The 23586-nt window shown below is 44.4% G+C and overlaps 1 protein-coding gene across 1 annotated transcript in view; it reads right to left on the bottom strand.

The window, feature by feature from the left end:
* LOC129185771 (protocadherin-16-like) overlaps positions 1 to 23586 on the bottom strand; it is a 70598-nt gene that overhangs the window by 5680 nt on the left and 41332 nt on the right. The window contains exons 5-24 of the mRNA XM_054783224.1: positions 11304 to 11492; positions 10125 to 10356; positions 9741 to 9977; positions 8612 to 9664; positions 8352 to 8539; positions 8178 to 8274; positions 7423 to 7580; positions 5333 to 5773; positions 4973 to 5268; positions 4792 to 4907; positions 2793 to 3032; positions 2562 to 2687; positions 2283 to 2492; positions 1754 to 2010; positions 1469 to 1675; positions 994 to 1390; positions 792 to 905; positions 506 to 717; positions 280 to 431; positions 25 to 155 (exon numbers count right to left, since the gene is read on the bottom strand). Coding sequence (XP_054639199.1) covers positions 25 to 155; positions 280 to 431; positions 506 to 717; positions 792 to 905; positions 994 to 1390; positions 1469 to 1675; positions 1754 to 2010; positions 2283 to 2492; positions 2562 to 2687; positions 2793 to 3032; positions 4792 to 4907; positions 4973 to 5268; positions 5333 to 5773; positions 7423 to 7580; positions 8178 to 8274; positions 8352 to 8539; positions 8612 to 9664; positions 9741 to 9977; positions 10125 to 10356; positions 11304 to 11492 — 5053 coding nt within the window. The remainder of the gene's footprint in view (positions 1 to 24; positions 156 to 279; positions 432 to 505; positions 718 to 791; positions 906 to 993; positions 1391 to 1468; positions 1676 to 1753; positions 2011 to 2282; positions 2493 to 2561; positions 2688 to 2792; positions 3033 to 4791; positions 4908 to 4972; positions 5269 to 5332; positions 5774 to 7422; positions 7581 to 8177; positions 8275 to 8351; positions 8540 to 8611; positions 9665 to 9740; positions 9978 to 10124; positions 10357 to 11303; positions 11493 to 23586) is intronic.

The raw sequence follows: 23586 nt of genomic DNA, 5'->3' as shown, positions 1-23586 counted from the left end.
AGGAAAAGATGATAAGATAATTACTTTCTGAGATGCGTATTTCCTGTGGCAAGGGAATAGTGGGACTGTTGTCATTCTGGTCAATAATGATGACTGTCAGTGTGGCTGAACCCGCCAGTCTTGGACTTCCTCTGTCTGTCGCTGTCAGTACCAGCCTGTGGTTGGACAGAAGATAATGGCATTATACGTTATAACCATTAGACTGTATGTCAGGCTTGAAAATGGCACCCCGGGCTGCACTTTGAATACCCCTACTCTGGGTTGTAATTGTCTCCTCACTTGGTCTGGGTAAAGATCTCTCGGTCCATGATGGCCGCCGTGGTGATGCTCCCTGTCATGGGGTCAATCTTAAACAGGCCGCTCATGTCTGATGATTGGATGGAGTAGGTCACCTGACCATTCTGGCCTTGATCCACGTCCTCAGCCACCACCTGGAAAGGAATAATGGTGAGATTCAGAAGGCTTAAAACTTCAGCAGGTCCAGGAAGGGCATTGGCACTGGCACCTGTATGATGGCCATCTCATATCCCTGTGCTTCCCTCATGTAAGCCACATAATTCTGCAGCTGAAAGCGGGGAAGGTTGTCATTGACGTCCTGCAGCATCAGGTTTATGCCCATGAATGAAGTGGAGGACACCGTTTCAGCCTTGACGACTATACGGAGTCTGGGTGAGTCCTCAAAGTCCAGCCCCTTGGAGCTCTGCACCCAGATTTCACCTGGAGAACATGCAGTTCAAGCGTGATGTGTCGAGATGATGGTGAAAGATTTGGCACACATGAGCAGTGTTCACCTGTGGACGAGCTGATACTGAAGGCCTGCTGTCGGTTTCCGCTGAAGATACTGTAGCTGATCCCCTTGCGTGTTCCGTCTGGATACTGAGCCTGAGCCTGAGCCACTGCTGTGCCTGTTTTATGACAGCGCAGTAAAGACAAATCTTAGCAGATAACAGCTGAGACAATCGTCCTCACGTTGCTAATTAGACAACGTCAGACCTTTTGCAGCATTCTCCTGTATGCTGACGTCTCGTGCGTTCCTGGAGAAGCGGATGCCACTGTACTCGACCTCCTTCACGTAGATCACCACCACTCCCTGAGCCGACTGTGCAGGTGTGCCCTGGTCCATTGCCTCCACGATGAGCGTCCTCTGGGCCTGGGACAGTGTCTCCAGCGGCTCTGTAGCCTGGATCTGCCCCGTCAGAGAGTTGATGCTGAATCCCTTCACTGGCGCGGCAAAACGATAAAACACAGAACCGTTTGCTCCAAAGTCCTTGTCCTCGGCCTTCATGGTGGCCAGAACGTGCTGGGACCGCCTGCTGGACACTTCAATGACCAGTGGATCCTGAATAAAGACGGGCGTGTTGTCGTTTACATCAGTGATGGTGATTGTCACCTGCAAGGGGAGGTTGACAAGGTGGGGTCAGGATCTTTGCTTCGCAGCATCACTTCAGATACCTTCTCCTGCTTTTACCTGAGCAGAGGCGTTCCTGGGTGACGCTGGTGAAAGATCAACAGCAAGGACCTGGAAGCTGTACGACGCCTGTCTTTCACGATCCAGAGGCGCGGATGTGGTAATGCTACCGGTGTGCTCGTCCACTGTGAACGCTCCGTGTGCCTCCTGGCTTAGAAAATACAGAACTTTCCCGTTCAGGTCATCATCAGCGTCTGTTGCTAACACCTGGAGACACATTAAGTACGCTACTTAGATGAAGAAGGAGGACTATGGCAAAGAGGTGCGTGATCAGCGTCTTCCTACCGTCAGGACTTGTGATCCCTCCGCGGCATCCTCTGACACATCAACAGTGTAGCTACTTCTGCCAAACGTAGGGCTGTTGTCGTTGACATCCATCACTCTGACCTCCACCGTGACCATGGTGCTGAGAGAGGGGCTGCCTTGGTCTGCTGCCACAACCTCCAGGGTGTACCCGGCCCTCTTCTCCCTATCCAGCCCCCGTGAGGTAGACAGGACTCCCATGCTGGCATGGAGCTGGAAATCCCCATCTGGATCTCCAGCTGGATGGAAGCATGGAAAAATGTTTTGTAGAAGTACTAGAGAAAGAGGGCTAGCTAACTATGCCAGCTCTGAATTTAGAAGTTGGAGAAGGTGCCAGAGAAGCAGAAGACTCTTTTTAAAGTAAGACAAGAAAAAGAGCCAGACTTGTGTTGAATGTGTGGATGTGCTTTATACGTTGAGAGCAACGCCAAAAGCAATACAAGCCAACTAAGTCCTCCTTTAAATCCATTGTAATGAAATACTTGGCTAAGATGCATGGAACGGCTCTCACCGGTGATCCTGTACTCCAGCTCTCCGCCAGTACCAGAATCTGGGTCTGTGGCCTTGAGGAAACAAAGCTCTACGGGGGCCTGGTTCTCTGGCACCTCCAGTCCGTACCACGGCTTGGCAAAGACTGGGGCATTGTCGTTCACGTCCTGCACCTGCACTCGGACCACCGCCTTGGCAAAGTTAGGAGGTAGGCCTCCGTCGCGTGCATAGACTGGCAGGGAGAGAGGACGTCGTTAGAAACAGAACACCTGCTTGTTGCGTTGTCAAATGAGTGCAGTACCAGTGAGTGTGTAGTGATCACGAAGCTCTTTGTCCAATTCCTTGGTGGTGGTGATGACACCAGTTGAAGGATTGATGACAAAACCTTCCTCTGTCACCCCCCCAAAGGTCACATGACCGTTAGAACCTGCATGAGAACACACATAAATAAACAATGCGCACACAAACGAGCTACCTTTTTTCGTAACACTGTAACACAGTAAGTAGTAACACATTTTAGTAATCACCTCACCTTGATCTCTGTCTGTGGCAACCACCGTCAGCACCGTGGTGCCCGGTCCTTGGTTCTCCAGCACGTGAGTCTCAAACTCAGCCTTCTGGAATACAGGAGACTCGTCGTTCACGTCAATGACCTGCACGGACAGCACCTGGGAGGTGGAGAGTGCAGGTATGCCGTGATCCTCTGCCACGATGGTCAAATTGAAGACCTCGTGTTCCTCTCGGTCGAGGGCTTTCAGAATGGACAGAGAGCCTGCAGAGCAGCAAGGGAGGAGATGATGTCACTTTTTATCTCTTATGGGAATAGTTATGTTTATGACTGTGTTCCGATTGCTTGCATGATGTGTAATTTGTGTGCAAGAATGTTGAAAAAAAGCAGTGAAGACCTTCAGTCCAGCTTTGTTTTATCAGACTAAAAGAGAGCGCAGGTTTATTTCATGCCTGTTAGTCTTTGAGTATTGCAGTGTCTCCAAGCATCAAAAAAACATCTTTCTAGTTCGACTCAGAGCATCAAAACATTTAAGGCAGCTTTGTCCAAAGTGTGCCCCAGGGGCCATTTGCCACAATTAAACAAGAAAACAAACAAAGAAAACCCCAGCAAAAGCTGAAAAAACAGCAAATTGTCATTATATAAAAATAAAAGCTGATATTAATACTACTACTAATAATAATACACTTTGTCACCTGTAATACTTATACCACTAAATTAGATTGCTGTAATAATAATTTACTTTCAATTGAACCAAAAAAACTGCTTTTATTACAGGAACATGGCAGCAACAACATTAATAATAAATTATTCATTATTTATTATTCATGTCAAAAGCAGAAGCTTGTGTGCCAATTACTGCAATATTAATCAATGTAATTCATTCATTGATCATTAGCAGGTTGCTGCTTCTTTTACATTCAGCATTTACTTATGAATTGTACAACATTTCTGTCGGATTCTGTCAAGCATTAACTTCATTCATTCGTCTTTAATCTGTCTACCTATTTTATCTTATTTCATTTTCTATTACAAAAGTTTTATTTACATTCCTTATTTATGTCACCACTATTGTTTTCATTCTATTATTAATCTCTATCAGAATTGACATCCAACTAAAAATGGGACTTTATATTAAAAAAAAAAAAATTGTTTTTTTTTTAAACGTTAAAGCTGAATACAGTCTGAGAAAACAAACCACAAGTGAACACAACTCACACCCAAAAAGACTTTGCAAGCATCTGGAAGCTGCATTAAGTGACTGCCTTGCAGTCCCTAATCTCAGCCTCAGACGGGCCTGACCACGCTCCTACAGCTTTACTGTGATGGTGACGAGCTGACGCGTGAGGCGTCGACGGCTGGCCACCTCCCTAAACCAAATAAAGATCTGTTCCTGTGAACGAATCCATGGAGAAAATAAGAAAAAGGGTGAAATATTACTCCTCAAAACCCGTCTAGTGCATAAATTTATAGGCTTATGAGTATTTTAGCGCTTATGGCTCTCGAGTGAATAATCTGCCTTATGGAACTTTTGTGATTATCTAAAAAGCATGAAAGTCCATGTGCTCTGTTGAATGATTCAACACAGGATTGCAGGAAATCTGACTCAAACCACACTTTTGGATGTGGAATTAGGATTTATTCAATGTATTGTTTCCACAAGGTTCACTTCACGCGTAATTTTTTAGTCTTTTTTGTCTTTTTCTGGTGGGGCAATAGAGGTGGTAGAGTGGTCGTCTCCCAACATGAAGATTGTGTGTCGATGCTCAGTCCCCCCGTAAGAATATGAAAGTGTCCTTTAGTAAGATACTTGAGTGAATGAGGTAACTTACCTTGAAGGTAGCAAAGCGCTTTACATTTTTTGTTTTCCAAACCAATCCAATCCACTTTTTATATAGCACATTTTATAAACACTGTTTCCAAAGTGCTTCACAGACTAAATAAATAATAAGTAAAAGCACAAATTAGTACAGTAAAAACTAAAAACTTGGGGCCATTTTGTCTCCTGCTTCCAGAGGCTCACCTGTGTTTGGGTTCAGGCTGAAGCGACCTGCGCTGTTTCCTGCCTGGATTCTGTACGACACTCTGCCATTTTCACCTTCATCTGCGTCTCGGGCCATCACGTACAAAATCACAAAGCTGGCCGGAAAAACAGCATTGAATGACATGACAGTTGGATTCTTGGCTGTTGTGTCGTCACCTACCCAACAGGCTGGTCCTCCATAACGCTGACAGCAGATGGCGAGCTGAAGACGGGAGCGTTGTCATTTTCGTCAGTAACAAACACTCGTGCAGTGACCGAACCCCAGCGCCTCTGTGAAGGATCTGCTGCTTGGTCTGTGGCCCGCACCACCAGGTAAAGAGAGGGCGTGGACTCATGGTCTAACTTCTGCCCTAGGGTCAAAATGCCGCTGATGGGGTCCAGTTTCAGGAGGTCGTCAACGTCTGGCCAGTTGTGCTCGATGGAGTAACGCAGCTCGCTGTTGGGGCCACTACCATCCTGGACAAAGACGTACGAGTTCACTTTAATCCCAAAAAACCCATTAAGAGTCCTTGTGTCATACCTGGTCCACGGCCTGGAAGGTGTATATAGAGGAGTCAGGATGGAGGTTCTCAGGGATCACGATGGTTATTGGGTCCTCTGTAAACTGTGGTGAATGGTCATTGCTGTCCTGCACATTGATTGTCAGCTTCACCAGGTGGCTGCTGGGAAACGAGCGGGAGAAGTCCGACACCTCGATGTGCAGCGTGTATTTGGACCCCTTCTCGTAGTCCAGCTCCTGCACCAGGTACACATCCCCCTTGAGATGGTCCACCATGAATGTCCTGTCCCGGTCCGTCCCTCCCACCACCAGGTAGGTGACCTGGCCTTCCAGGACGGCGGCTTCGTGCAGGTCATGGGAACGGGCTGAGCCGATGATGGAGCCCGGGGGAGCGCCTTCCACCGTGTTCAGGGTCATGGAGAGCACGTTGGGTTTAGGGGTGGACTTGGAAGCGCTCAGAACCTGAAAAAAAACAAGGAGAGCGAGCCATGTCAGCATTTGTCACGCAATGACTGGCTGCTCCAATCAGTACATCATCATGATCAACAACATCTTTATTTCCACAAGGATGAAGGTAAAGTGTTTAGGCCAGTTTTGCATCTGGTCTAGGATCTGGATTATTTAGGGACTATGAAAAACATGCAGCTATGAGCTCTCAGGCCAGACCAGCCCTGAAAGTAGCCTTGAGCTGCAGTCTGGTTCTGTTCTGTTCTTATGAAGACAATGACCCTCCCGCCCTCGCCATGAAGACATTGCGTGCAATGGTTCCAGTAAATACATTCTTACTTGATTGGCCTTTTTTCTTTTATAAAATAATGAAGGAGCTCCAATCCAAAGTAGAAATGTGATAATTGAGCTAAAACACAAACAGTACCAGTCAAAAGTCTCAAGATAATTTCCCATTATATTAAATGACAACGCGTCTCCAAATGTTCAACAGGGACTGTATCTGTAACAATTTGACCATGACATATTCAAAAAATAAAATAAAATGTATTATGAATGAGATATACAGTATTATTAGATATTACACTAGTTTGCATTGTCACCTTTAACACAAAGCTGAGATGCGGATGTTTTGTTCAGATAGTTAACATACATTGACATACGGCTACCAGTCAAAAGTCTAGAGACACTTTCTCATGCTGTCAAAAGACAAGGTGTTTCCAAGCTTTTGACTGGTACTGTAGATTGGTTTGCTTATTTTGTATCAAAATGTATCAACATTTTTTATGTATGTGGAAAATGTTTGGACACTCCTGTCATAAAGCAATATGCATGGTCAAAGACAACCACAATGTATGGCACAGGGCATGTGCCAGTTCTTGATGATACTGTATATGCAACATAAATTTTGGGCAAAAACGCAAATATGCTCTAATAGTAGCTATAAGGTCAAGTGGATGGAAAGATTGCACCATATGTTACAAGACTACTTTTTCTCGGCTTTTCCGAAGAGAGAGTGTATGCTACAATAACAACCGTGTGTCTGATGTGAGACCTGACGGGTTTGAATGTGTCATTAGCGTATGACTGGCTTGTTGAGTATACGGAGCGCCTGTGCTTACTACCGTTTTCCCTTCTCCCTCGGAGCTATGCGCTGCAGCTGGCTCTCATCACATGTCATCTGGGAGCGTCTGATTGCGAGGTGCCTGTTTCTCCTCTGTCTAATCCCTCTGTCGCATCAGCAGGGTAGACGGTGGGGGGTGGGAATCCAAGACAACCCTGCCACCCCCGGCCACCTTCTCCTGAGATTAGCAAAAAACTGCTCCCAGCTAATCGTCCCGCTGTGTCTAAATGGCTGCGTGCCAGAAGGCTGAAAAGCAGATATTGTGTGTTGATGTGTGGGATTGACCCTTCAGCTGGAAGTTCACCACAATAACTCAGTCCAGACCAGCCCCCGCCTCCTGTAGCTTGGGGTTCCTCACCTCAGGTTCTGGTTACTCTACTAACCTGCATGGCAGGAAACACTCCTGAGATTGGAGATGTTAGGCTTCTCATATTGACCTCCTTCTCCAATTCTTTTGACAACAGAAGCAGCAAAGACTATAAAAAGGCGGCAGCAGTGACGCTGGCTGTGTTTTTTGCAGAGACAACAGATGTGTGATTACTTGTATCCGCAGCTGGCAGGTGGAGCTGAGGCTCGGCACTCCGTGGTCAGCGGCGGTCACGGTCAAGGCGTACTCGGCCCTCTCCGTCCATCTCAGAGGGGCTGCCGTTCGAAGCTCCCCGTTGGCTGGGTTTAAGGCGAAGCGCTCGGCTCTGGAGCCTTGAGAGGATGCAGCAGAAATGACAGTTAGGATGACACAATTAAAGGGGACTTTCACCAAATGAGCCCAAACCAAAATCACGAATACTAGACAGACAGACGATAACCTAGCCTACATCATAGGATGTGGGAGGGGGGGGCATGGCAGCAAACCTTGATGGTCAGTCTGAAGATTCCCCACAAAACTGTAACCGTTAATAACTGAGCTCCACAAGGATCGTCATAATTGGTGTGTAAAATGAGGATGACACCCTGAATTTCTGCATTGGTCAATTCCTGAATTAGCCACAGCCTCACCCAGTGGTAACAAGATATGACAAAAAAGTTCACTTATTTGCTTGAACCCCAGGTTGGGGGGAGGACTGCTCACAACTTTAATTATACTTATGTTGACAATGAGAATGATATTGTGTTATTTAGTCTTTTATATTGTGTAAGTGTTTTATATCATGTTATTAAGTCACCTACTGTCCAATTTCCTGTACGTGTATAACATGCAGGAAATTTTGTTACAAAAAGCAACATCTTGAGCTCATAATTACATTGCAGACACAAATTAGGAGACTCGTGTATATGCAATGTAGGTGTAAGTCTTACCTGATAGGGAGTAGTAGATGGTACCGTTTTCTCCCTCATCAGGGTCTTTAGCCGACACGGTTCCTAAAACGGTCCCAGAGGAAAGCCCCTCCTTCACCTACAATAAAGAATCAAACATTTCTTTTAGGAGACAGAGATATACAACTAATACAAGCAGAATTTGAACCCTCTTACATGAAAGATAAGCTCCCTGTCTGGCCGGGCGTGTGTGAAGGTTGGGGTGTGGTCATTGTCGTCCAGCACGGTGATGTGAGCGGTGCCGGTGGCGCTGCGTGGAGGCGTGCCCCCGTCCTGCACCACCACAACAAGCTGGTAGCTGGACTGCTGCTCCCTGTCCAGGGCAAGGCGAGTACTGATCTCCCCTGCAAGAGAAGATCCACAACTGTGATGACAACATAGAGTACCTGGAGTGTGTTTTCAGCATCCATCTTCACCTGTCTGGGAGTTGACTTGGAAATGTCTGTCAGCGTGCAGTAGCCTGTATGCGAGTCGAGCGTTTGGCCCCGCATCTCGGTCTGTCGCAGACACCCTACCGAAGCCTGTCCCTGCTAGCAGGTTCTCCCGGACCGCCAGGAACACCCTGTCCTGGCTGAGCCTGGGGGAGTTGTCGTTCTCGTCCGTCACCGTCACTCTGACTGTGGCGCTGCCGGTTCTTCCTGCCCCTCCCTGACCCGAGGTAGCCAGGACCGTCAGCAGGTACATGTCCTTGACCTCGCGGTCCAGAGAGCTCCGCACGAACAGCCAACCGCTATCTGGCATGATGCCAAAGCCGGCGGTATCCCCGTCGGGCCTAAGGCGGTAGGACATGGAGGACGAGGAGGAAGTGCTTCCTCCATTCCCAGATGACTCTCTGTTGAGTGCTCGCACCTGCAGGAAGCGCGTGTTGAGAGGCATGTTCTCTTTTAATTCCACGCGGTACGTCAGTGTGTCAAAGTGGGGGCCTTGAGCGTCCTGTGCCTGGATGTGAACCACTAGTGTGAAGGTGGCACTCAGCTGAGGTGCTCCGCCATCTTTGGCCACCACCTGAAGGTCGTAGCGAGGGACACTTTCATACGACAGACCCCCAATCAGTCGCACCTCCCCGCTGCCTCTGTCCACGCCAAACGTCCTCTGGCCGCTGCTGCCTGCAACCCCAGCAGACACCAGGTCAAAGCTGAGCTGACCATTATGACCAGAATCCTTGTCTGAGGCCTGAATGTGGTAGATAACGGTGCCCATCTTGGTGATCTCAGGCAGGAGGAGGGACTCAGACGAAGAAGGTAGGAAGATGGGGGCGTTATCGTTGACATCAGAGATGGTTATGTGTACACGGCTGGTCCCGAAGGCAGGAGGGGAGCCAAAGCGTGCCTGAATCTCCAGGTCAAGTCTGGAGCAGGTCTCGTGGTCCAGAGGAAGAGCGGTGCGGATGGTTCCGGATGCACTGTCTACTGTGAAGTAACCATCAGGATCTCCGGAGGAGATGGAGTAGAAGATGTCTTTCGAAGCAGCTGGAGTAATGAGATAAAGACGATTAGAGAAGAACGCATGAGACCAAACTAAAAGTTGAAAGTCATGTCTCCTGACCCGTCTTTGTTGTGGCGCGGACCATGCCGACCGCCGTCCCCCTCAGGACTTCCTCGGAGACGGTAAAGAAATATTGTTCCTGCTCAAACATGGGGGAGGACACTGAGCCCCCCACCACGCTCACGTTCACCCTGGCGTTGACCGGTGCTGTCAGACCGCCACCGTCCTGGGCCGATATCACCATGGAGATGACCGAGTTGGCTTTTCCATGGAGTGAGCGCGAGAGCGATATCACGCCTGTGGACCACAAACATGATGACTCTTCAGAAGGTGACATTATTGGGATAACATCCACCAAGCAGTACAGTTCTCTGGTAGTAAGGTTTGGAACCCCGGTCTGGTACCCTTCACAACTTTGAATGGTGCAAAAAAAAAAGAGTGTACCTGTGTCTTTGTTGAGGGTAAAGAAGCCAGAACCTCCCCCAGCCACTGTGCGGTACGTCAACCGGCCGTTTTCCCCGGCGTCCGGATCATTGGCTGTTACCTTGACGACGGAGGTGCCGGGGGCGCTGTGAGCACTGAGGCTGACTGTGTATAGAACCGGGTAGAAGGAGGGCCGGTTGTCATTGATGTCTGCCACCGACACCCTGACACGGGCCGCTGAGCTCAGACCTCCCTTAAAAGGCAGAAGAAAGGATTTGAGCTGAGCAAGCAGGGCCGCGCCAATATTAAAAAACTTATCTAGAATCAGGGAGGAGGATCATGAAAGAACGATTGCGGTGAAAGAATATCCTCCTATGCCTCCTATTTCATGCATGCAGACGGCAGTCCACTTGTTTTCAGCTTGAGCAACAACGCTGCAATTGCATGTCAGCAATCTATGCCAGAAAAGTGTCTCCAGTTGACAGAATCCCCAAATAAAACCTGCGGCCAATCAGTCGCATGTCATGAAGGAGACCAGTTTGCTGCACATTAGGCTGCATTTGCAGGCTTTGCTTTACAAGACCAATAAAGTTTAAATTGGTCCTCATTCACCAGCACTTCAGAACACATTTTCAAATCCTACTTATGACCTCTTTCATGAAGATTTCACCAAAGTGTTCTTATCTGGAGGATTTGTTCCTTGCAAAGAACAAATCCAAAGAATCTGATGCATACTTGAGTGCAGACGCTGCCCATTAGTTTTTCTCAGATCCTGCTCGTATTAAGTATTATTTCATGACTTAATTACATCGGCCCAGGTTTTATTTTGACGTTTCGGTTGTACCAGATATTCCGTACTAGAATATCTGATTATGAATACATGTACCATCACATCCCTAAGAAAAATACATTCTCCATTGGACATATGAAAAGTAATTGCAGTATTACTCCCAACAATATATCCTATTTCCTCTTTGAATGCATCCCTACATTTCCCTAGTTTCTGTTTCTGCCCACATGTCTTTTTGATGACATTTATTGGTCGTTTATCTCTTTTCATTTGTCTCCAGCCTACAGCTTTGATCACAAGAAGCGACACACACCCACCAGGCCAACCTTTGTCTCTTTGGTCTCCTCAGAGGTCTGCTGTGGTTTACAAGAAGTATTTTGAGTCATTTAGACATCCAAACTTCTTCTCACCCCATCTGTTGCAGTGACTGTCAAGTCAAACTTGTCCAGTCCATCGTCGCGGTCCAAAGTGGTGCCGGTGCACAGCTGCCCAGTCTCTTTGTTAATGGTGAAATGAGAGGGTGGCGCCCCACCAGAGCTGGAAGTCAGGGCATAGGACACAGCGCCGAAGGATCCGCGGTCATCATCTGTGGCGGACACCTGGAAGAAGAAGAGATGCAAGGTGAGACCTTCCCAAAGGATGCTCTTTAATAAAGCTAGTGGGTCTGTACTGAAGACACCCCACCCTCCAGTGTGTCACAAGGTTACATCCCAACCGAGGGTCTTGCTGTTGTCACAGCAATGTCCAATAACACACTCAGATCCATGGGCCCAAATGCCTGCACTTGTCCAAACACCTCACGGCAAGAAACTACTTGTTACAACCCACAGTGAGCTACAAAAGCAGCCATTCTTGTTCAGACACCAAAAATATACAGTTAATAAAAATGAATACATCACCACCAGCCAGGATAAGGAGGCAAGGAGAGGGGAGAGGAAACGAGAGGACGAACACCACAGGTTAGGATCTGTTAGCTTGCAGGATTACGCAAAAACGACACAATTTCTATTAAACATTGTAGAAAGGCGGTGGACGGGTTGAAGGAGAACTGTTTCAAGCATTCCCGCTTTCCACTCAGGTCCACAGAATGAGAATCGAGACTGATAACCATTAAGCTAAAAGTCCGGACTCTCAACTCGATGTCCAGTGCAACTCTTAAAGCTCAGGGCTTAAGGTTTACCAACATACTCTTGCACAGCTGCATCAGCTGGCATCCGTTACACAGATAAAGGTCTACACGCATCGGGGACAAGTGGGGTCGTGAGCCACCAGATCCAGCAGATGGATATTTTGGATCATATGGCTGCTGCGTCTGCTGAGTGGAATTCTAGTTTATTCTATGGTTGCATTGTTGAAAGTCAAAATCGCAGAAGAGACAAGGAAAGGTGGTGAGAGAAGGAGGCACCAGACGGCCTTTGGGGTTGTGGACCAGGTTCAGGGGTTAACAGAGACACTTAAATGGGTTCTGAGGGGTCAAGTGACAAAGTGTTTTTTGACAAGCACAGAGACTAACACACACACACACACACAAAAGACTCCCTCCTCCAGAGAAGACAAGCAGACTGAGCCCTTCCACCTCACCTTTGACCACTACATTGAAGTCGGCCAGGCATGTAGCGACCATCACATGGACATTTAAGAGTTTTTCCTTGAAATAGCCTTCCAGTTTCCCCAAATGTGGCTATTATATCTTAACAGGAGTTTTCTTGTTTGAAATAATCAGCAAGCATTGGACATGCCTTGGCCAGACGTGCCTGTCATGTCCCACCAGCTCGCCTTCGTTATCACTCAGAAGCATCTTGGCTGACTCTGATTCGGTTGTCAGTGGCGGGACAGTGGTGGGGCTATCATATGGGATCTACAGGATCATGTGTGGCTACGTGCATGTGGATTAACCACCTGCGCTGATGGCATTGCCATGACCACTCCTGTGTCCTTTACGCAAAATCTAATTAGCAGGACATGCTAACATCAACTTTACATCCAAACACCGTGCATGTTCAAGTGACTAAAATAGTGGGACAACCGCCTCATGGGGTGTTTCGCTGAACCCACATGACAACTAATCTTCTGGGAGGACTTTCTACAAGATTTGTGGGATTTGTGATCCATTTATGATGTCAAGTTGAAGATCCAGTTTTTTCCAAAGGTACATGATAGCCTCAAGGACCTTGTGCCACAACAATAGCACGTCTGACTCCAGATCAGAAGGTTGCGTGTACAAATTACATCGGGGTCAATGATCACTGACATGTTAGCATTTTAGGGTTGGAGTGCTTGTTGTGGTGTAAAGCTGTGTCTCAATTTGCAAAATGTGCCCACTCAGGAACCAAGTACACAGTGTACGCAGTGTACTTATTTCTGTACACAGAGTACACAGTGCACTTACTGACGGAAGTGTACCGACAAAAGTATTCCATTTGAGACACAGCCAAGGTCTTGTGAGTGCATAAGTACATTCACACAGAGAAGTACAGCAAAATGCAGTAAACTGTCAGTAGCCAGATGTTCCACTCAAAACGGTGTGCAGTGCTGGACACTTACCACCTTCAGTTGTCGCCATCTTGGCTATGTTGTGGAAAGGGAGGGACTACCATAAACAAAAAACAGTCATAACAAGGTCATCTTTAATTATTGTACAACGGAGAAGGGGGGGAAACAGCTGGCACATATTTTATGCGGTGATCCAAATAGTGAGTGGTTGCAATTCACCATTAAAAAGGAGAGAATAAGAAAATTAAGTGGGTAAATGTTGCGATCCTCATTTTTGGTAAGTGCACTGTCAAAATGTGCCCACTCAGGAAATTAAGCTATACTTACACTATACTGTACAGTGTAAGTATACTTCTTGACAGTGACGTGTTGTGAGGTTCATGGCTGGTGAGGCACTGACTTCTTTGGAAGATAACCAAAATAAGAGGAGAAAAATTTATTTGGTTAAAAAAATATTTTAAAAATGTTTTCAGATGCTTCTTCAACCCATTTATTTAAATTTTTCTATAAACTGAAAAACATTTGTGTTCTCACCTTTTATTTGTATATGAAGTACATGCAGCCTTTCCTTCTCCAAGGAAAGTTCAGATACTTTGTTGTAAAAGTCTGATCACCTCCTGGTGAGCTTGGCTATATAATCGTCCATTTTGGCAGTCAAATTAATTTATTCATTCAGCAAAGCATAAATATACAGTATATTGAATGAATTTGATTTGCACCTTCCAGATCACACACACTCCCACGCTTTCAGGAAGCAGCGGTACAGCAAGTGCCTCCCGTATAACATTTCTGTGTATTTTATTGTCTGATTAGCGAGAACAATGACGTCACAATTACATTAAAGACATTACACTGGATGTAGGAAGTCACGGCCTATAATAAATGTTTCTGCAACATCATATTATTGGGGACATGTGACAAACACAAACTAGCAGGCGCCACGAGCCAACTAGTGGGCACTCAGACAGTAGGAGGGGCTTCACAATAAGCCGAGAAGCCACGCTCACAGTGGCCTCACCTTTTGTTTCTGCCTTGACTTTGATTAGGAAATCTGCAAATTCAGCAAATTTTTACTACGATTGGATTCATACAAAAACCATTGAAATCATACAGAAAATATATTTATAATAGTATAGTATAATGGACAAATATTAGTATTTATTTTAGGTTATTATTTGTTTTCAAATTTTATTGCTTTTATTACTTGTACTTTACTGTGAAAATGTGCACACTCAGTACACAAAGTACACAGAGTACTTATTTCCGTACACCATGCCTCCTCTGAACCTGTCACCGCTTATTGAAGTGTAGTGATGGAAGTGTTCCATGTGACACAGTTCTGACACAGTTCTTTCACACCAAACTCATCCCTTTGTGAGTTACCAGACGTTCCTGCAAGTGTTTCCACAAAGTTGAAAGCATACAATTGTCCAAACAGGCTTGAAGTCTTGTAAAGTTTCTGGTCGATCAGCTGGAAGTGTTTTGTATTTTGTGAGCCTTTCCACTGCAACCTGCGTGCAAGTTTCACAATCTCGGACAGCGACTTTTTAACGTCAAAACTTTTCAGGGTGGTCAAACGTGATGTGGAACCCTGTGGTGAACCATGAGGTAGTCTAGTGCATTTATGGGCATGAAGTGATGATTTAAAAGCAGCCTTTCATGTGTTTGTCAGCAAGCTAAAGCGCACGCGAGAGGAATGCGGCTAATTATCATCCTTTCACAGATGTACTGTTTCCTCCTCAGCGTTGCAGCTGTATACCGGCTTTTACTCTATCTGCACGGAAAAACAAGAAATCAGCATGAACTGTATCAGCAACATCATCTCCTCACACAAACATCTGCACACCATGTGCACACGCAACATCAATCTAAGCAACAAGCTCTCGGCTTAAGCTTTTATGTACATAAAGATTTATTTGTGCGGTACTTTTTTTTACGGCTACAAAAAGTGCAAAGTGCAACACAGCCCCAAAAAACAACGAACAACAACCGGTGATATAAGAGCGTGCGTGGGACAGGCGCACCTGATGATGTCTGCAATAGTAGTGTCACAAGATCTCACGAAATGAAAGATTTGTCATTCAGAAAAATCTCTTGCGGGCGCTAGGCCTGGGATAATAATAAATGAACGAATTAATCACACAATAAATGAAAATGAACTTGATAATTTTGCCGCAATATATTGCCATGTGCATGCATGTCTGGTGTCCTCGCCTCTCGCCTCCAAACGGGCGGGAGGAAAGTTGACTCTGTGCATTGGTTTCAGCACCTTGGCGTGTTTGTTCCATAGAACAACGGCATGAACGGGTGAGCCCTTTTGTCAGTCACACAGTCTCTCTGTCTCGGTGGGTGTTTCACACACACAGAGCACAGAAGAGTGGAACGTAGTCGAAATTTAATTAGTAGATTGCAATATATTGTCACATATTTTTTATATTTGTTCATTGTACTTTTCTTATCTCGTCTCGTCTTGTTCTTGTAGACCCGATATCGTGCATCGTCCCGTATGTGCCTTGTGACACCCCTAGTCTGCACCCATGTTTTCTTGTGTGAATGCTAAGAAGCAGTCACACCACCACACCATTTTTTATTTGTTTAGTCCTCTACTACTTGTTCTTCTTATTCCTCCTTAACACTGCCGACTCCTCCCACATTTCTCAACATTAAAACCAATGAAAAATAAACCAAACAACGGATAAAGTTGTGATTTTTGGAATATTAGGTTGTGGAAAAAGTTGTATCGTTACGAGAATTACACCCAAAATATTATGTGAATAAAGTCATAATTACAAGAAGGAAATTTACAAGAAAATGTTGAAATAGTTGGAACGTTTAAACAGCACAAATGGAAATGGGAAAAAAACAACTGTCATTTTATGAGAATAAAGTCAAACTATTAAGAAAAAATAACAAGAAAAAAAGTCACAATTTTACGAGAATAAAGTCAAGGAAAAATAATGCAATTTTTGTAGCATAAAGTTAAATATGTTTTTTTTAAGTCCTAATATGAGAAACAAAACAAAATAAAGGGAAAATTAGGTTGGGGAAAAAGTTATAATTATAATTTTATGGGAATAAAGTCATAGTATTACGAGAGGTAACTACATAAAGATTATTTAAGGAGAACATTGAAATATTTCGAAAATAAAAAAAAAAGCACAAATGGGGAAAAAAGGGAAAAAGTAAAGACAGGCTTTTTCATAAAGCTGAGATTCAGTTTGTTCTTGAAATATATGTAAACTCTCAGCATATCTACTGTACATGTGTTGCTTTACAAAATATAGAAGTGGCCCTTGCATCTTTTCATTTTTCAATATGTGGCCCTCGCTGGAAAAAGTTTGGACACCCCTGATTTCGAGGATGAAACAACAGCAATGTGAGTGGGAAGCCAGGTGCGAATGAAAGACGCATGGAAGAAGAAATAAAGGAGTAATGCGTATAAAAGACGTGAGGATTTATTGCAAAAACACCGTTTGCTGTTTTTACTGCTTGTCTTCTTTTTCCACTCAACACTTTCGTCTTTTCTCCAAGGACCTTCCCAAGTCTCCAAATCAATTCCAAAATGAAGATCTATGGAGCATAGCGAGGACGACGGTGCGGGGTGGGGGGGTTATTTTGGCCAAGAGACAAAAGGCAGGACAGATGATAACGTGAGACCTTGGACGAGGATGGGGGGGGGGGACCTTCGTCTCCCTCCTCCTCCTCCTCACATCTCCAGTCTTCTTTGCCACCCTCCCCCCACTCCTGCTGTCTTTGGAGAATCTCCCCCCTCCTCTCCTTTCAGCAGCCAATTACGGCAAGCGCTTCACGTCTTTCATGTGGCGTTCACAGCTGGAAATGATTATGGGAATTTCTGGCTGCTGCGAGGAAGAGGGATGAGAGATTTAAAATAAAAAAAACTGGGTGGTGGGGCAAAGAGAACGACGATTACTATATTTGGGAAAAAGCAGCATGCGAATGTTATTCATGCACATAATGACAGGAAATAACACCAACTCAACTTCCTGGTTCGCCCGAGTCGACCCTGTTTTTCCTTCTTTCACATATGGATTTTATATTTAATACAGAGCAGGTCATATTAGTTAACCAAGTTAACCACTGATAACAACAATAAGACACAAAAACAATAAGACCCTCAGTCTTAGTGTTAATGACGAAGGCATGACACAAATTCACGTCACTTGTTGACATTTCTGTCACAAAAGTGTAAAAAGAAGTTGAGCACTGTTAATAACAAGGGCCCAAAACAATAAAGTTTTAACCCTAATTAATGCAAATTCCCAGCTATTCATTTCTAAACGTCATACAAGTGTAAAAAGAAGTTACCCGCCGTTCACATTACAACATAGAAACAATCCACACTTAACTTTAACGACAAACATCAATGCCGTAACATTTCTGACCACCACACAAGTGAAAAAAGAAGTGAAGCGCTGTTGATACCATAACACAATGTGAACTTCCTGTGTGTATTCTTCTTCTTCTGAGCTTCCACGTCAAAGTAGGACACGATGGTGTGTGTTGCATGACAACAACAATGCGGTGTGGCGTGTGTGCCATGCTAGCGCGCAACGAAAGTATCTAGAACACGTCTCCAGTGGCGTGATGTGAAGATGTACGCGTCTTTTGTTCCACGCACCGAGAAGGTCTGAGTAGAAAAGGGTGAGTGGATGTTTGGGGGGGGGCACAATAGACGATGACATCACCACACTGGACTCTGAGGCCTGATAGGCCGATAGAGGAGATGGTATCTATCAAAAGACCCAAAGCCGGCCCCGTGGATCCTTTTAACTCCGCCACATGTGAGCTTGTGTGCGTGGGTTTGAATCCTGCGGCCGTGACTGACAGCTGCTTTAATCATTTCTCACATTTTAACTCCATGCTGAATATTTATAGCAGTTCAACGTTGTGACAATTTTTGCTTTGTGGGAACACCCGAACCCCATAAGGCACGTTTGGAGGAGTTTTGTGCGGAAGAACTAGAACAGGATCCAAAATCTTGGACAAAGTCCCCCCTGAAGAGGAAGTAGTTCTAGCTGCGACTTCCTGTCACTGTCCCAATACTGTAGTTCACAGACGACCTGTGAACCCTCCCGTTTTCCCCAGGAAAGTTTCCTGTATTTTTTAACTTTCATGAAAAAAAACCCTCCTCTCTGGTTCTGCAGCTCAGCTTTCGGTCAGCTCAGCAACACACGGGCAACATCGGCATTACGCATCCGGTCCTTCAAAATAAAAGCATGCCAGTAAAATAATCTTTCTTGGGTGCTCGTGGAAAGACCACAATTTCCCTTATTTTTTTTTCATTTTCTGAAAAATATCCCTTCTTTTCAAATGCAAATGCTGGTATGCAGAGGAGCAGCATGTTCGCATGCATACGGAGTATTTTCACTTTTAGCGCTATGGTGGTTTATCCAATAAAAACATGGCCAGGAAGCGGAGAGAGCGAGGAATCTGTTTTTCTTGGAATGCCACAGGATTGTTGTACTCTCTTGCATGTTGGACGGTGAGAGTGCTGTTTAAGGTTTAAATGCAGCGTTTGAGTTAGAAGGTTAGTGTTTAGAATTTGACATTTTTACATTGCAGCTGCATGCAAACAAAGTGACGGCAGAGGACAAATATGTTTATGTTTGTACTGTTTCTAATATTTTGACTCTCTCATGGCGCTAAATCAGAATAGTAGTTCAACCAACGTAGTCTCAAAGCACATGTTGTTGTGGTTGGGTTAGCCTAAGCATGCTAATTTGTAGTATATTAGTAATTGTAAATAAACATTTGACTTACAGATGACAAGACCACTTTTGATTTTTGATTATTATGTCAAAAATATTATTTAGAATATGAATGAGTTACTCTGAAGTCAAACTGAGTGAAGGACTTGTCGGCCATAAGCTAGCACCTCGCGTTCTAATTGTAGCGACTCTTGTTCTTTTGCTTATGCCAGGGGGTGTCCAAATTTCAACCCAGGGGTCATTTGCAGCCCACAAATCGTTTTTTTATTGTCCCTCAGCATATTGTAGAAATAAAATAAATAGATTTTTAATTGTGCATCGTGATTGGCTGGTGAGGATAGTGAGGATAAGCGGCATAGAATATGGATGGATATTATTAGGTATGACACTAATTTGCTTTGTCAGCTATAACAGAAAGCTAAGATTAGTTCAGATAGCTTAGCATATATTGATCTACACTGGATGGCTTTTAGCATCTTCAATGTACAAAATGTACCCTGTACAATGCATCCTTCAGTGTTTCAAAAGTGCTTGCAAGCACCGTCGAGAACATAAACAAAGGCGAGGAAGTCCCAGAGGAATACGAGCTAAAAACCAAGCTAGCACACCGCACAGATTCTCCTTACCAGACATTTTCCTTGCTTAATGTGCGGTCTTTAGTGAATACAATGGAGGAGTTATGACACAAAATCAATAAAGGCATAGTCGTCCCACTCAATATTGCGGTTTGATTATGGTTCCCTCCCTATATTGCAGTTTTTCAGAAATTAATTAATTCATAAATGATTGCTGTTTCATGGGAGACTGTATGGTCTATTATGAGTCAAAACATATCAAAATACAAGTGCTATGTAGTATTCTGGTCACTCGGCAGCAGTAATGACACCAAAAAGCTTAGCTCACTAGCTTGCCGCTAGTGGCCGTCTTGAGTGCCCGCAGCAAAGAATAATAGCAGTGTAAAGGTTAGGGATGTCCGATAATATCGGCCTACCAATATTATTGGCCCACCGATATTATCGGCCTGATATTGGCATAAAAATGTGATATCAGTAGATATCGGCATGTGTTTTTTCCCGATAATGAAAAACAAATGCTTTAAATGCTGTGTAGATGTGCATTTTAATGTTCACATGCCCAGGATGACACCACAGTTTGTTAACATACATACAGTGCAAGACCACCTCGTTTGTGCTTTCACAGGCTCTTGTGTCCTTGTCCGCTCTGGCTGTCCTGAAGTCACGTTAGCATCTGGGACGCTAGCTGTTAGCCATTCAGTGAAGCACAAATAAGCTGCACTCCCTGAAGGACTTGACGTTCTTGCCACGATCGTGGTGAATTCACGTTTCCCATGATAATAGAAGTTGAATCTCCACTTCCTTGCTAACCGCATGACTTCCAGCTTAGCCCCGGCTCTGCTGCCTCGATACGGCTTCTTTACCTCAATGGGTAAACAGGGAATCACACCGATGCGGGACATCGCTCTCATGGCACGTAAAAATGTGCTTGAATAAACAAACAGAGCTGCTTGAAATGCAGCGACTCGTGGCGGCGGCGTTAATTCCACGACAGGAGATATGTGATGTTACAAATATCGGTATCGGTTGAAATCCATCCATCCATCCATTTTCTATACCGCTTCTCCTCTTTAGGGTCGCGGGGGCATGCTGGAGCCTATCCCAGCTGACTTCGGGCGACATGCGGGGTACACCCTGGACTAGTCGCCAGCCAATCGCAAATCGGTACTGAAAAATGAGAGTTGGACAATATCAGCATATCGGATATCGGCTAAAACGCCAATACCGGACGTCCGTAGTAAAGGTGACTATAGGTTATTTCATGTCTACAGGGCTCTAATAATGTTAAAAACTGTATTTAGAAAGTCAGAAACAGGTTTTCTATGCTCTAACTACTATGACCACTATATAAATATTCTATTTTTAACATATTATTTTGAATATCCCTGAAATTAATTTATCGTCGTCGGGTCTGGAACCAATGAACCACTATAAACGAGGGACAACTGTACTGTGTTACACACCTAAGTTGTTTATATGAGTGTTTTTTGAGTTGGAAAAAAGCACAAATGATATCTGTTCATTTGTAGGGATCGCCATTAGCGGTGCTCTTTAAAATATATATATATATATATATATATATACGCTCAACAAAAAATATAAACGCAACACTTTTGTTTTTGCTCCCATTTTTAATGAGATTAACTCTTCACGGATGAATCCTGGTGTACGCTGTCCAGGGCAGATGGAAGACAGCGTGTGTGGCGTCGTGTGGGTGATCGGTAACCCTAACCCCCCCACAATAAAACAAAACTGCACATTTCAGAGTGGCCTTTTATTGTGGGCAGTCTAAAGCACACTGGTGCACTTATCATGGCGTCTAAGCTAGCACCTTGCCTTCTAAATGTAGCGCCTCTTGTTGTTTTTTTTTTTTACCATTATGATAAAAGAGGATGTCAGAACATAGCGCTTTAATAACCCTGTGCGCTTTCAACCTATTACTGTCAGTGTGGTTCTGCGACAATGAGCTTTTTATGTACAAATGTGCATTTAAAATGACAAGAAAAGGATGCTAGAAGACACTCAAAGACGTAAGCTTGCTTGCCGGTTTGCATGGTGCCAAAGCGGCTCGGTTCTGTTGGGCTCTTGCGGCTCCCGTTGCATTCAAATTTAGTTTTTTTAAGTGAAAAGACAAAAATAAATATGTATATCTTTTCCCCCTCCAAGAACAACTGACCTCAAAGAAAACACGCATATAAAGAAAAAAAATGCTTACATCATTGCTGCGGTCGTGTGCATTACAGGAGTCAAAATGTTAGCGTTTTGAAAGACAACACAGCTGGATTGGACGCTAACACGCGTCCAATTCAAAGCAAACCACAAGTCTGTCAATCCGATGTCGCTGACAATGAAAGCTTTTTTTTGTTCATGTTTCTGTTCGTCCACTGCAGTTTTGGAAATGTTATTTTCTGTGTAATAAACATTTACATTTCACTGTCATGTTACGTTCAAACCATACGCAGCCATGTGGGACACTTTCTTTTCACACACCGATCCTCAAGTAATGCAAAAAATACACAGCAAAATAGTGGCGTCCTTTCTCACCGGGATCAAACTATTAACCTCGGTTTTGGTACGTCCCGGTTTTTGTATTAATTGGTTTTTGTGTGAAGATTTTGCCCAAAATGGTTCCTCAATGTTTATCCACCGTCTCCGTTTTCGTACAATAATAACGTAAGATGATTGATGAACAGATGGAATCAGAGTCAAGGTGTAGTCACTTTTGCCTCTGACAGCAACTATGGTGCGTTCAAGGACCTCCGAACAAACTGCAAAATCTCGATACATGAGAAAAAAACATTTTCAGTGACGTATAAAGATTTGAACATGTAAAAATGGTGCTGTACATTTTACCTGTATTGTCACCCATTTATAAATGATTACCAATTTACGGTGAAAACGTCTTATTTTTGGAGAAAAATAAGAATTTCTTGACCAGGTCAGCAAATTTGCACAGCTGTGAATGACTATCTTGGCATCACCAAAAGATTGTAGCACTTACCAATGACGTCATCCCTCGCATGGCGACCAGCGTAGGAGAAGAAAAAGCAAGCGCCCCAAGCGCAGTCCTTCCTTTTGTGTTTTCAACACCTGATCCCTTGCCTAAATGTCAACTTCCTCTTCGACAAGTACCTCCTGAGGTCAAACAGTTGGCGACCTCTGCCTCCTCCAATTTAAAAAGAGGCAAAGATAGCGCTGGCATCCACCCCCCCCCCGTCCTCCACCCGACCACAAGGTCAAAGTGCGGCTTTAAAAATCAGCCTCCTGCAGAAATGAGTGGCTGTGTAACACTGTCATTATATCTCTCACAAGGCCTTATTTTTGTACGTGCTCCTCTTATCATATGATTATATGCTTATTCTCCCGCTAATGGCAGAACCACCAAGTACAGACCAAACATGGAGGCTAGCTAGCAAACCCTCTAATAAATCTAAGAGACCACAAACATGCTATATACAAGTCAAATCATTCAAATAAACTACACAACACGGTCCAAAAGTGACGCTAGCAAGCAACGAAGCGAACATGTGGCTATTAGCGTGCGCTGCTAGCCAGGTTTATTCCTGCGCAATTTACCACAACTACTCAAGATAATTCAACTAAAGGTTGTATTGTTGGCTGGATCAACAGCACACATACAGTAGGTGCTTTTCTATGTGGGGATATTCTGAAGCATTCACGACAACACCGTGTTTAACTCCGACAAAACAATAAGAGGTAACATGACGGAGCTAAGTAAGTATAAAGTTTAACTTATGGTAACTTCAGTTGCAAGCTAACTTATGGAGATGCAAACGTACAAATTGTAGCTTCAGAAAAATTTATATTTGTATTTATTTATTATTAATAACTTTGTAATTTTATTTATTTTGATATATTTATTTAGTATTTTTATT

The sequence above is a fragment of the Dunckerocampus dactyliophorus genome, chromosome 1 (assembly GCF_027744805.1).
Source record: "Dunckerocampus dactyliophorus isolate RoL2022-P2 chromosome 1, RoL_Ddac_1.1, whole genome shotgun sequence".
NCBI lineage: Eukaryota > Metazoa > Chordata > Actinopteri > Syngnathiformes > Syngnathidae > Dunckerocampus > Dunckerocampus dactyliophorus.
This window is presented reverse-complemented; position numbering and strand designations above follow the sequence as displayed.